This window comes from Vigna unguiculata, chromosome 11 (genome assembly GCF_037176805.1).
Source record: "Vigna unguiculata cultivar grain cowpea cultivar isolate G323 ecotype 2 chromosome 11, ASM3717680v1, whole genome shotgun sequence".
Taxonomy (NCBI): Eukaryota; Viridiplantae; Streptophyta; class Magnoliopsida; order Fabales; family Fabaceae; genus Vigna; species Vigna unguiculata.
The window spans coordinates 2,477,861-2,492,532 of record NC_140802.1 but is presented as its reverse complement, the minus strand read 5'-3'; the positions used below and the strand labels follow the sequence as shown (position 1 = coordinate 2,492,532).

At 33.3% G+C, this 14,672-nt stretch overlaps 1 protein-coding gene across 23 annotated transcripts; it reads left to right on the top strand.

Moving 5' to 3' along the window:
• The first annotated feature begins 3,183 nt into the window (after positions 1–3,183).
• On the top strand, positions 3,184–14,360 carry LOC114169364 (Tetratricopeptide repeat (TPR)-like superfamily protein). 23 transcript variants are annotated; one of them, XR_014986516.1, is made up of 7 exons: positions 3,184–3,498; positions 3,594–3,761; positions 4,240–5,826; positions 13,196–13,330; positions 13,526–13,589; positions 13,715–13,763; positions 14,078–14,360. XR_014986516.1 is itself a non-coding variant. In XM_028054504.2 (3 exons), the coding sequence occupies exons 1-3, from the start codon at positions 3,359–3,361 to the stop codon at positions 5,684–5,686; spliced, it is 1,755 nt and encodes a 584-aa protein (XP_027910305.2). In that variant the 5' UTR covers positions 3,184–3,358; the 3' UTR covers positions 5,687–5,954. The 23 variants fall into 23 exon arrangements, 1 of the variants encoding a protein (XP_027910305.2); XR_014986518.1 differs by having other exon boundaries at positions 13,196–13,380; positions 14,085–14,360; XR_014986515.1 differs by having other exon boundaries at positions 13,196–13,380.
• The last annotated feature ends 312 nt before the right edge of the window (positions 14,361–14,672 follow it).

The window sequence follows — 14,672 nt, the reverse complement described above, 5'->3', positions numbered from 1 at the left end:
TGGATTTGATATAGGATATGAATGAAGGTTGGTTGTAAAGTTTAGCATGAGATTGGTATGCATGATAAATACTTATTTGGCTAGTGAAGCATGAATTGTATATGGTTAGGACATAATTCCATGATAGTTTCATGGTGGTACCTCATTGGTTAGGACATAATTCCATGAGCCTCTAGGTGAGACCTCATGGTGGTGCCTCAGTTGGTCGGGACGTAATTCCATGACCCTTGTTAGTGGGAGTTCATGGTGGTGCCCCATCTATATAATTTAGTAAGGATTCAAGGTAAGGTTGCATCCTGACACTACCGCATCTATATAATTTAGTAAGGATTCAAGGTAAGGTTGCATCTTGATACTCTAAAGAGTCAGTTAGTCTCACATAGAGCGTACTGACCCTAGTGGTGAGAGTAGCAGGAGGCCTGAAACTCATTAAGGGCTAACCTTGTGCGTAGGGGTGAGACACTGTAACATTTAGCTCAGTAGAGCAGGGAAATCCACCATAAGTGCAAGCATTCGCTGAATCTGACTAATTATATGTATTCGGATGAGTCGTGTATGAGTCATTGTTTGCACGTCATAACATGATTGGTTGGCTTATGCGTCTTGAACTATAAAATTGTATGTGACTGTATGATAAATCATTTTCCGCTCTAGCTTACCCTGTTGCTGGTTTGATTGTTATGTGTGTGGTTTTCTCCTTCTGCGATGATCATCAACCTGTTGATGTGAGCATATGCGAGAACTCCCTGTGGTCAACAGGGAAACGGTGATTCCACTTCTTAGCGTCTTTGAGATGAACTCCAATTTTCTTTTAGGGCTATAACCCATGTATTGTCCTGCATTATCACCTTATTTTGTACTTTGTCTACCCCTTATATTATTTTGGTTCTAGCATCGTGGCGTGCCTAAATTTATATGTTGTTTTCTCTTGGAAAGTAGTAAGAAATAGTATTTATACTCTAGACCGCGCTACTATATTATTCTGTGTGACGTTTCCTTTATTTAGGATTATTAATTAAATGGATGTTACAATTTCTATCTTCATATGTTGAAATTTTAACTTATTTTTTATTTATTTATAATTAATTGTGAACGTCGTGGTTTAGACAGACGTAGTGTTTTATTTTATAAAATAAATAAATAATACGTCGCGCACTGTTTGCCATCATCAAAGACCTTTATAATAATAAGGTATGTCATGGCTCCAAATTTTTTAAAATTTATAAAATTAATATTTAATTTTAAATATATTTTTTTAAAATTTAATATTTGTAATGCATTTTATATACTTTATATTCTAAAAAAAAATTATATATCTACATCTATATATAAAAGAAAAGTCTTCTTTTTATTGTACACATTTATTTTTCAATTTTACCTTTTAAATATTTTTTTAAATTAAAATAATTATTTTATCAATATTATATGATCATTTGTTTATTTATTTTTATTTGACTGCTTTATTCTTTTGGTTGCTATTTTTTCGCCAAAAAAAATATCAAGTTGATTCTTTAATTCTTTTAAATCTCAAATTTGTTTCGATTTTTGAAAAAATAATGCAATTTTGTCCTTTTTAGTTAAATTTGTTGAATTAGATAAATGTTTTTTTATCAAAATTAAAGTTGTAAATAAGAATGATTTGCTTTTTCGGTATAATTGACATAATCCTAATATCAATTTTTATAAAAAATATGTGTTCCATTTCAATAAGTTTAATGAAAAAAGACTAAATTATATTAATTTTTAAAATATTAAGACTAAAATAAACTAGGCGACTAACTTAACATTTTTGAACGAAAAAAAAAATAAAAAGAATAATTCAACCAAAATTTGTATACCCAAAATATTGATTGAAGATCTGTCATTAATCGCCACGTAAGATAAAATTTGACGTGGTTAGAAAAATAGGAACCAAAGCTAAGTTTTAAAAATATAAAACCAAAAGTTATACAAATTTCGATGATAAGAGACTATTTTGAGTCATAGGTAAACATACAAGTATAAATAACATATTTTTCCCTTTACAAAACCAATTTGACTGGTTGCTTCTTCCTACACCCACTCTTTTCTTTATGCATTTTTTAAATTCTAAAATTCTTATTTTAACATTCATTAAAGATATATGAAAAGCCTCAAGTCCGCTGGTACCTCTATTTGTTGCCACTAATTTCATAAATTTCAAATTCCAAACCTAACATAACCTAAATTTATATGACGCATATATAATATATAATATATATATATATATATATATATATATATATATATATATATATTTTGAATATTAAATACGACACTTAAATACATCAATACACATATTAAAATAATAAAAGATTTGATATGTAATATATACATATTGAAAATTATAAAAAACTTTTAAAATTATGATAAATATATAATTATTATTGTGTAAATTAAAATTAAAATTAAATGTGTAAATTAAAATTAAAATTAAATGTGTTAATTCAAAATAAAAAATATTCTAAATTATTATCGTTATAAAAATATTATTGTTTCTTCTATCACGGCCATTCCATATGCCAACATCCAAGGACATCCAAGCACTCAATAGAATTATTCTACCAAGACTCAATAGAATTCTAATGCAGCTAGAACCAACACTTCAAAACCAAAGTGAGAACAATTTACTTTAATAATATAAATCAATAATTAAGCACATAAAAGAATTATATAATAAATTAAATAATCTCTATACATACACGATTCACTTTTTTCATATATACATTTTTTTTCTATTTTTACCTTAAAATAATCATTATTTTAAATTAAAATGATTATATTTTTTTATCCTTTAAATAATCATTATATAAATTTAAATATTTTATAAATTAAAAATAATTATTTTATTATTATATTTTTTAATAACTATTTTTCTAAATTTAGATAATTATTTATAATAAAAAAATATTTAATAAAAAATACAAACTTATTTATTCTTATAATCAGTTTTAATAATTATTTTATAGTTTAATAAATTTTTATGAGAATAAAAAAAATAAGTGCACACATGCACATGTATTTATAAAAATTTTAAAATTATTTAATTTTGAATAGTTGAATGAGTAAAGTAAAATTATAGGATTTTACCTTTTTCATATAGTAAAACATTCTAAATTTTCTGCAAAGATAATCTATTTTGTTAAAATTCCCTTATGGTTTTTCCCTATGAAGTTGTTCATTTCCACTGCTGTGTATTCCTCTTTCAACCGGCTACACTCTTCAGCCACCAACACAATACAGACTCAGAGATAACAGTTTCTCCATTTCTCAATATTCCTCTCTTCTTCAACTCTCTGGATCTAAATGTCTTCAACTTCAATCGAGTAAAACCGAAACGATGGCGGAAACCGCAATTTTCTTCGCCGCCACCGGAGAACCTCCTCTGCTACGATTCTTCAACAGCACCTTTCTCTACGTCAAACGGAACCTCATCGCTCACATTCTCCGCTCCCTAAACGACGCCGTCTCACACCACAGGCATCTATTTTCTCTCCCTCACTCCATTTATTTGCATCGCCTCTCTTTCTTTCACACTTCTGACCTCAACGACGTCGTTCCGTGGTTGGTTGCAGGATTTGCTGCGACGTCGACGCGGCGGTCGAGAAAAAGTGCGAGGTGTACGCGGGAGATTCCTCGTCGAACGACACGAGTTTCGGCGCCGACGAGAATGGACGGCACGCCGTTTTCAATGTGCTGGATACTATGCTTAAGGATAGTTTAGAGCGGCTGAAGATGATGAGGTCAGTTTTTATTGTAATCGAATTCGAAGAATGTAGTTTAAAGTAATTTGTAGAATTAATTGAATCATAGTATCATGCAATGCATGTTTATGTAATGTTATGCGGTTGAGTTTTAGATCTTACCATCAATGAAAGATTATTTATGTCACTAGATGAACAACTAGCTGAATAAGTGTGTTGAATACACGGTTCAGTCCTGAGAGAAGAGAAAATGGAAAAAACAAATAATTAAGTGAAAATAATTTAAGAGTTCACACGACCTTTCTCAAAGGTCCTATATTGTGTGATTTTAAAAAACTTCTAATCTTGACATCCATGTATGGTTGTTTGACCCAGATTTGTTCTCATCATGTTAAAATGGATTTCTTGTTAGCTACATCCCCATATATGTATATCTCTATTATGTTATATGTTAGGATAAAGATATAAGGGATTCCAATGTGATTGACTTTTTTGGTTATTACATATAATGTTGCAGGGAAAATCTATGTTTGGTAAAGATAGGTCTAACTATGGGATATGCTTGTGAATTCAAGTATGCTGAACATACAGCTACTATTAGGAGTTTGTGCTTGGAAAGTAAGTTGGGAGCAGCTCTTTGGCTTCGAAGGAAAATGGTTATGAAAGGTGTTGCTCCTGATGTGTTTACCCACAACCATATTGTAAACGGGCTGTGCAAAAGTGGTTTTCTGGAGAAAGCAGATTGGATTGTTAGAGAGATGCTAGCATTTGGTCCTGGTCCCAATTGCGCGACTTATAACACTTTGATCAAGGGCTATTGCACTGTTAATGACATGGACAGGGCTTTGTTTCTATTCTCCACCATGTCCAATGCTGGGGTTCTGCCAAACAGGGTTACTTGTAATATACTGGTGCGTGCTCTGTGTGAGAAAGGTCTTCTAAAGGGAGCTAAAAGGATGCTCGAAGAAATATTGAAGGATGATGACGAGAAAGATATAACTGATTTAGTGACCTCTACTATATTTATGGATAACTACTTTAAGAGAGGAGCAATTATTCAGGCTATTAGTCTTTGGAATGAGATGGTTCAAAATTGTACTAAAGTTGATGTTGTAGCTTATAATGTTCTTATCCATGGATTTTGCAAGAGTCTACAAATGAACCTTGCATATGGATATGCATGCGAGATGTATAAGAAAGGTTTACTTCCTGATGTTTTTACGTATAATATTCTTATCGGTGCTCTTTGCAAGGAAGGTAAAATTAGTGAGGCTTGCTATACCCTTGGAGTCATGTCTAGTATGGGAATTATGCCTGATGAAATTACATACCAGCTTGTGATTCGAGGCCTTTGTTTTGATGGAGAGATTGCTAGAGCAAAAAGCTTGCTTAGGTCTATGTTGAACAATTTAATAGTGCCCAAGCCTTTAATATGGAACCTACTAATTGACTTCTACGGACGATATAATGATCTTAGCAATGCACTTTTTACAAGAGATCAGATGCTAGCTTTTGGTGTTCACCCAAATGTATTTACTTACAATGCTTTAATTCTTGCACAAGTGAAAGATGACAATTTCTATGGTGCTTGCTCTCTGAAGGAAGAGATGCTTTCAAAGGATATTTTTCCTGATGTGGTTACCTATAATTTATTGATAGGTGCTGCCTGTAACTTAGGACGTCCTGATTTTGCTCTTCAATTACATGATGAGATGGTGCGGAGAGGGTATGAACCAGATTTAATAACTTATACTGAAATTGTTAGGGTGTTCTGTATTAGAGGTAAGATGAAAGAGGCAGAGGAGCTATATGGCAAAATACTAAAATCTGGTTTATTGAATGATCATGTTCCAGTGCAGATTCTATTTAACAAATACTGCAACTTAGAGGAACCAGTTAGAGCATTTAATTTCTATCAAGACTGGTTAGAAAGTAAAAGGGGCAGTCATCCGTATTACATTTGACATTCTGCCTGTCTTTGGACATCCTGAAGTTTTGAAGTTCTGGAAAAAGGGCCACTTTTGCTCAAAAGTCAAACAGTAGTTTTCTGAAATTCAGATTTCAACTGAAATGTTGATGATAGCTCTTATCAGTAATGCTTCAGGTGAGTGTTGACATTTTATCCCACACAATGTAATCAGTGAAATAATTGTTGGCAGCAATCCAAACTCTTGCTAAATGTTGTACCTGAAAACTAAAGTGGATTTTGGGTTGATTAGTGGACCCATTTTATGTGCTGGCTGCTGATTTGTGAATTATTATATATAATTATATACTACAATTTTGTTTAAATGAAAGTCGGTGGTGACATTTAACATAATGCATGTGCTGTTTGGAACTTTTTCTTGCTAAATTTTAATTAAATGCTTAACTTGTATTGAAATTTAGTTGCTATAAACTATCCACTGAGGATTAGTGACCTTCCAAATCGCCTGCAAACTCATCATTTCCATGGTCATATTGTATATTTTCCATCTCGTAAGGAGCTTAGCTCCATTTTAGTGTGTTAGTAGTAGTATGTACTTAAATCCTTTAAAAGACTTCTTCCTTTGAGTATTAGGAATATTTCCATATACATTTTGGTCCAGTTTCCCTTTCTGTATCTGGTTTCTATCATTCCTAATTAAAGATGAGATGGATTTGATAGGGGGTTGCCTAGATATAGGGGGTTTGGTGGTTGTCAATGTCAACAGGTACTCAAGCAATGGGCATTTTGTCCCTCCAGAACCCATTTACTCTGCAGAAATAGATGAGTTATTTGCTAAATGAATTGTTAGACTTGATGGGGGTTCCAAGTTCCATTTTAAGTGATCAGGGTCTGGGATCCCACATTTGTTTTTAAATTGTTGTAAAAAACTATGCGCTTGCAGTGAGAACTCTGGCAAGGAGCTCTGCCTATCTACTTCTAATGGATGAACAAATGAAGGTCTTGAAAAGGGTTTGGAGTGCTTGAGTTGAGGTGTTTTGCAGTTGACTGGTTGAAACAGTGGCAAATCCTTCACCTCGGGCAGAGTATTGGTACAACATTGTTTGCCAGAATACAATGTGCAACTCGAAGCACACTATTCATGTTGGTGACTGAGGTATTTGTAAGAGATGGTTTGGGTGAGGACACATTTGCACGAGGAGAGTGGGTTTATTTGATGCTAAGTCTCTATAGCCTGCAATTTGTTGCAAGAAAATGATCCATTCCAAGTTCGCTGCTCATTACTTACGGCCTTTTCACATTGAGGCCAGAATCAGTGGTGTAGCATTGGCTGAAACTTCTTGACACAGCTTGTATTTCTCTCTGTTCAATCTTTCAGGTATCTCTATAGAACTGTACATTAAATATGCATGGCTGGGCATGTTGTAACATGAAAGACTCTGCATATTTATGCATAATCTTTGCACAGCTGTCCGTGCTTCATCATGCAAATTGGACTGGTCTAATGTGAGGGTTCAGGCTCAAAAGCCTCAGCCTGCAGAAAACTCGCCCCTGAAGGGCAGAGCTTCTTGAATCCTCAAATTTAACTCTGTCCACTGTTGCAACTGCTATCATGTTGTGGTTGACATTGTCCTGGATCCTCTTGTCATCTTTGGCATGTCTTCAGCCAACAATGTGTATTTTGAGTTTAATCCTAATCATTGTTTTGTCAAATGCCGTGCATCTAATGAAGTTCTTCATGGACAAGTTGGACTCAATGGCCTGTATTGGTTTTCAAGCTTGCTTCATGCCTCTCATACACAACAGCAACCTACTAGTTTTCCTGTTCCAAGTCTAAACACTATTGCTTCTGATAATACTTTTAATTGTAATGCTCATACCGGCATTTACGGTTAGGACATCCCAATTTCAATGTACTTTGTCTTATCTTTCAGTCTTGTAATGTATCTTTCAATAATAAAAGTAGTTTACCTTTTATTTTTCCAGCTTGTTGTATGGGCAAATCACATGGATTTCCTTCTCATCATTCTCTCACTTCTTATAATTCTCATTTTGAATTAATTCTTAGTGATTTGTGGGGTCCTTCACACTTGTGTCATCTACTAATAACGATTCTTACTATATTTTCTTTGTGGATGCTTATTTGATATTTACATGGGTAATTCTTTTAAAATGCAAATTGGATGCATTGCTCGTTATCCAACAATTGCAATCTATGGTTGAATTGCAATTTGACACAAATATAAAGGCAGTGCAAACTAATTGCAGTGGTAAATTTTGTCCTTCTCATGATTATCTCACTTCCCATGGTATTAATCACAGAACTATATTCCTTGTACATGTCATTAGAATGGCACCATTGAAAGGAAACATCGATCTTTCTGCTACCCTCTTACAACAAGCTTCTCTTACTATGACCTGTTGGGGCCTTCCCTTTCTTACAACAATGTATCTCATCTCCAAAATACCCTCTGCTTCTGTAAATTTTGGTCTACCATAAACTTGATTTTCGTTCTCAAAATGTATCTGTTACGTGCCTCCTCAAACAAAAGAAAAAAAGATAGAGACAAAAGGTAGACTAAGACTCTTTCTGTATTATTTCAGCAGTTATCAACTCTGAACACAAACATAAGCTTACAAAGGAAATTTCTTCCTTTTGCATAGGGAATTCCCTATCACAACAACTGAAAACTCTCCTTCTCCCACACTCCACAAGATAAGACTATATATAGACTTTCTTAGAAAGTCTCACCCCAACTAACTTCTTAACTACTTATATTTTTAGATTTCTTTCTATAATACACTTTCTACACCTTCTCATTACTTCCCTGCCTAACAGTCTCTTTCTTGGCTATTGACATCTCAAAAGGGTGCAATTGTTATCTCCTTCTAGCAGAGTTTATATATCTAAAGATGTTACTTTGAATGAAAACAAGTTTCCTTATACTGAAAATTTTCTCTCTACCCAATTAACTACAATATCAGTCTTCCCCTCTTCTTCTAATATATCCATAGTCTCACCATCCCAAATAGCTATACCTAACATTGCACCTGTTTAGTTAGTTCTCATAAGCTCCATCCTCATCGCCTATACCTACCATCACACTTGTATAAATCTGATATTTTCCATCCTCATCACCTTCCTCAACCACCTTTTCTCCCTCTATGATGTCCACATCACTCTACATCTAATTCAGAACCTAGTCAATCATCAAACCTCTAAACATTCATCTTATGCAAACTAGATCCAAAGCTGGTACTTTACAAAATCGTGTTCATCCTATCCTTCTTCTTGTCTACTTAGGATCTACCGTAACGACACAAGCTCTTCGAGACTCATAATGATTTTATTTTATGAAAGATAAAATCTTTGTTCTACATAATAGCAGTTGGTCTTTTGTTTCACTTCCACCTCACAGAACAACCATAGGATGTAAATTGGTGTTTCAGATTAAGGAAATCCCGATTTTACTATTCAAATGTATAAAGCAAGGTTTGCTGTGACAGGCTTTAGTCAACAACTTGGTTTTGATTTTACAAAATCTTTCTCTCCAATTGTTAAACCAATTTCTATACGGATTGTTCTTACTCTTGCTCTTACATGCAATTGGTCTATCTTTCACTTAGATGTTCACAATGTTTTTCTCAATGGTTTTCTTGATGAAGAAGTCTACATAGCTCAACCACCTAGATTTGAAGGAACTGATACATTTTCTTGTTTGCAGGCTTTACATGGCCATTTATGGTCTAAAATAAGCTCCTTGTGCCTGCTTTGATAAACTCAAAACTACCTAACTAAAGTTTGGGTTTAAAGATAGCAAGTGTGATCTATCTTTATTCATTTATAACTATGCATCCTGTGTTGTCTACATATTTGGTATATGTTGACGACATTATTATAGCACGCAATTCATCCTCTTTTCTTTGACACATTATTGGGCAGTTGGGTTCAGTCTTTTCTCTTAAGTAGTTTGGTAATCTTGATTACTTTCTCGGCATAGAAGTGTGCCTTCGGTCCGAGGGATCCTTGCTTGTGACATAGTCTAAATATATCAAATATTTGTTTGCCAAGACCAAAATGCAGTATTCTAAATGTTAGAGACTCTATATTGACTAGATACATGATCAAAGAAATAGGTGTAAACCTTATCCGATAAGCCGATTTTGTAGGATTGATTTATATTTAAATCCACTTTCTAAGATAGTATCAAGGCCTATCCCATTGAGATTTATTGGGCCTATTGTGCTTGGTGTCAGATCACTCATAAATATGTATTTACTTGTTCAAGATGTCCAATCTTTGGTGTGAGGAAGTGTGTAGAAATCTCACATTAGCTAGAGATATGACCAAATTATAGTACATAGGTAGGTGCAAACCCATCTTAGAAATCAATTTTGTAGGATTGGGTTCGATTTAAATACTCTTTCTAAGACTAAACTTATATTTTCTCCTATGTTTTTAGGCTAAAAACTATTAAAACAGAGCCCTGATTTACTGCCTGGCCCCTCCTTCTGCAGGTCAATAGTTGGAGCTATTCAATTTCTTACTTTTACTGGACCTGGAATATGTTTTCTTGTGAACAAGGTTTGTCAGTTTGTGGCAACACCACTTCAAACTCTGGGTGGCTGTAAAGCAGATTCTTTGGTATTTAAAAGACACTTTATCTATGGTCTTCATGATTGTTCTGCTACTCCGCATAAATCCCTTACTATTCAAGCCTTTCATAATGCAGATTGGGTTGCACATCCAGATGATTGCAGATCCACTTGCAACTACTCGCACCCCAAATGTCATGGCCTCCTTTTGTTCACGTACTCCACATCGCACCGCACTTGGTTTATGTACTCCACAACATATCCCAAGTTGCCGCCGCCACTTGCGAGCTGTGAAGGCATCCGTTCAGCTTCAAAGGTTTTCCTTCACCCATTAATGTGCTTGGTTATTTAGCTGCACTGCTGTCCCACTACAACACTGCTGCTATCCCTCTACAATATAGCCATTGTCCTGCCACAGCTGTATAACAACGAAGTCCGTTTTTCCCTTTGAATTTGCTCTTTGTTCAGCACCAACCGTCCTCTCCAAATTATTTGTTTCTTCTTCTTTTCAACCCCTTTAACACTTCATCACCTATTTTTAGTTTTGAACTTGGTGGTATTTTTATTTGATTGTATTTTATTTAAATTTCTAGACTTGCAATTTTCATTAATTATATGACTATTTTTCATTATTTTTGATTTACAATTATATTTCTGCATTTTTAATTATTTATGTGCATATACTGTACTTTTGTTTGCGGTGTTTCCGCCATAACCCATTGTGGCTTCTAATATATTTTCATGAAGCATTCTTGGGGTTGCTGATATTTTTTTGTTATTTGATATTCCTGATAATTATTGTGAAAATAATTATGGAAGAGGGAATTACTAGATCCAAATAACAAGACAAAGAAGGGCAATGTTGCATCTTGCACTAAGATTCCAACAAATGTCAAAGAAGACCTTTGGAAGTTATTTAGTGAAAAAGAAGTCACCTCTATAAATCCTATGAATAAAGAGGCTGATGGTGATAATAAGAGTGAACATGAATTTGAAATTTCTATAGCTAGTAATGTTAAGGGGAGAAGGAGTGGTGGTATAAAAGGGTGATTGGTATGTTTACTAGAAATCCAATTGTTGCAACACAAAAGAGAAACTAAGACAAAAGCTGATATGAATAATGAGGCATGTAACCTTCTTTTTGCTCCCAAACTTGCTTGTCATTTAACCTTGTTAGACTGAAGACATTTCAGGATATGATTAATGTCATTGTTAGATCTTTTTGCTCCATTCATTTGAAGTGGATTCTATAGTGATGACTTTGCCAAAGAATCTAGGAGGACCATAACTCCTGGTGAAACACTCAAACACTTTCATAGAAGTTATTGTAAGTGTTCTAAATTGCTTTAAGACATAGTGTTTAATTTTGAAGTTGCTTTTGATTTTATAGCTCAATGGTGGGAAAATTATGGTCAAGCAGTTTCAAACTTGCAAAAGCTAGCAATCAAGATTTTAATCTTGACATTTAGCTTATTGGGATGTGAGTGCCATTGGAGTGTATTTGTGCAAGTAATAGTTATTCTTCATCACTCATTTCTGTATTAACAATTTTTTGTAGAAAGCAGGGAGAAATTTATTAGCATTTTACTTATTCAAAAAGGAGAAATAGGAGTGACAATAAACAATTGCATGATTGGTTTACATCACGAATAAATGAAATAACTTGCTCAAAGATGCAACATTTGAGATGACATTGATCCTATTGTATAACTTTGATTTATGAGTGGTTAGTGAGACAAGTGGATGATGCTAATGATAATGAAGGTGAGAGGAATGATTTGGTTTTTGATGAAGATCCTACTCTTAATTGGGCAATTGTTTATGAAGTTTCACGAGTTGGAGAGCCAGTAGTTTATACAAGGAGAAAAACAAGCAATAAAAGAAAGCAACCATAAAGTGGTGCTCTTGCTTTTGGATCTTCCCATGCTTCCAACAAATATCCAGGTGCAACTTCAGCAACTTCAGCTCCAACACGAATTATCTTGATGACTCTGATTCTGAGTTTAAAGAATTTGAAGAATTACTAACTTTCACAAGACTTGCTGTGAAGAGGAAGAGAAGGGATACGCCCCATTTGATAACATTGAAGATAATTAGATTGGGAATGAAGAAAAGCCAAATGATTATAAGTTTAGAACATTTGTCTTATGGTTTGCTGTTATCTTCAGTCTTGAACTGGAACTTCGCGGTTTTTTATTTGGTTTTATTAGTTTTATTGTTATTTGAATTTCTGAACTTGCCAATATTATTAATTATATCGTTTTATTTCATTATTTTTTAATTACAATTATATTTCTGCATTTTTTTGTTATTTATATGTATGTATTGTATTTCTTTTTCTACTATACTTCCACCATAACCCGTTCTGACTTCAGAAATATTTTCTTGAAGAATTTTTGGAGTTGTTCATATTTTCTGTTATCTTGATATTAATGACAGTGGTCGCTAGGGAGGAAGAGTAAAGGGTATTCTGTTTCTGTAGGTACTTTTGAGGAGACTGAGGTTATCTCTCTTTGCAATGGCCTAGTCCTGCGATGATATCCATTGCTGTTGATAAATTCTTTTCTAGTTCAATTTTGTTACTTATCCGTGTCTCTACTGCATAACTCAGCAGATCTTTTGACATCGTTTTTAGTAATACTTGGTGGCTTTCTATCCGTTGTGTTTCTTTTCATCGGTGATGTTCTAACAACGTAGCTGTCTTGGCACTAATTATCTGTATAAACATGTTAAACCAAATATAACTGAATCAAAACTGATGGAATTTGTACATTCAATTTTCTAAGTGATTGATGACTTGTTTCTTTTTACTTTCTCAACTCAAGAAGCAGAAAGTTGTGAATTTCCCGTTCTCCAAGCTTCATATCTGCCATAGAATTCTTGATTATTCATTCATATTTGTATTTATGCTGATGTAATATAACCGTCATTATATATATTTTACATCCAGAAGGAGCAATTGGAAGAAGTGCTGTTTCTCCTCTAGTCGGAGGTTATCATAACAAATGCCTACAAGTGTACCATTGAGAGGCTACCGGCACAAAATGGGCCGATTGCGACCGACAGAAAACCTGCAGAATAATAGGTACTGTCGCATTTGTTCGTAATGCTGAAGGATTCAAACTGCAAATTTAGGTGGGTGTGCTTGTAAATGTTAAACGACGAGTGTGGTTTTAGCCAGCATATTTGCTAATGATTTTTTTATTGGTGAATAAATAAATAATTTGAATGTACTAAAATGTAGCTTTATTTTTACCATGTATTTGATAATTTACAATAGTTTAGTTGCAGCCACTAGGAATTTTTTCACCAAGGGCAATATGGCAGCCGGGGGTTATTTTCTGGTAATTATTGATAAATGTTTACTTGCTCTGAAAATATCGGAATGTTGAGATGATATGTCAGTGTTTTTTCTCCGTTTGACTGAGGTTTGCAAGTGTTAAATTGAGAAATTATATTTGGAGAACAGGCTTTACAAGCTGACTGAGAAATTGTGCGTTTTGGCCTGCTACAAGAAGGTAAGCTATGTACTATGATTATTGACTTGTTGGTGTTGATCTCAAGTTAGATTTAGAGTTTCATTTCACAATCTGGTAGTAAATAATTTTGTTAAATGTATGTCGATTTTATCAAAATTAAGATCCAAATCTGATGGAGGAATAATGCTATCAGAATTTATGGTATTATATGTAAGTTTTCTCTTTAAGTTACATCTGTTATAGATTGACACTAGCTTTGTGTTACTTGTATTATTTCACTCCATTAATTTTTCTGAAGTAAAAGTTACCATTCTAACTTTTCGGGTATTGATTAGTTTTTCTGTGAATTCAAGATTGCAGGATTATGGCTGATATTTTGGTAGTTTCGTGATAAGAGTTGAGTTATCATGACAAGCTTGAAATGATTCCTTTAAAGCGACTTTCGAAATAGTTCAAAGCTTTTGTAGAGGGAGCTAGGTCCAACTTTATATATATATATATATATATATATATATATATATATAATGTGAAATGAAAGGGAGTAGGTGAAGATATTCAATAAGAAAAACATTATATATTAAGAATGGTAACGGAACAGGCTCAATAAATATCTGCACTCATTCCATAATAGAAAAATGTCTTAAACTTGTACATTACTTGTTAGATGGTATATCTTTTAGATCTACAGTTATTTATGAATATCTACAAATTTTTCTTGAAAATTATAAAGTAATTTGAATTTATTGCAAAATGTAGCTAATTTATGCTCTTTAGTGTATTTGAAGTTTTAAAAGAATAATTTAAAAGGTTACTGTATAAATAAAACTACATTGTAAGAAAAATAAAGGATTGTAAGAAAAAGAAAGGGTTAAATATGATTGTAATTTTTAAATTTAGACATAATTTTTTTTTAAATTTTGATATATTTTGGTTTTTAATTTTTAAAAG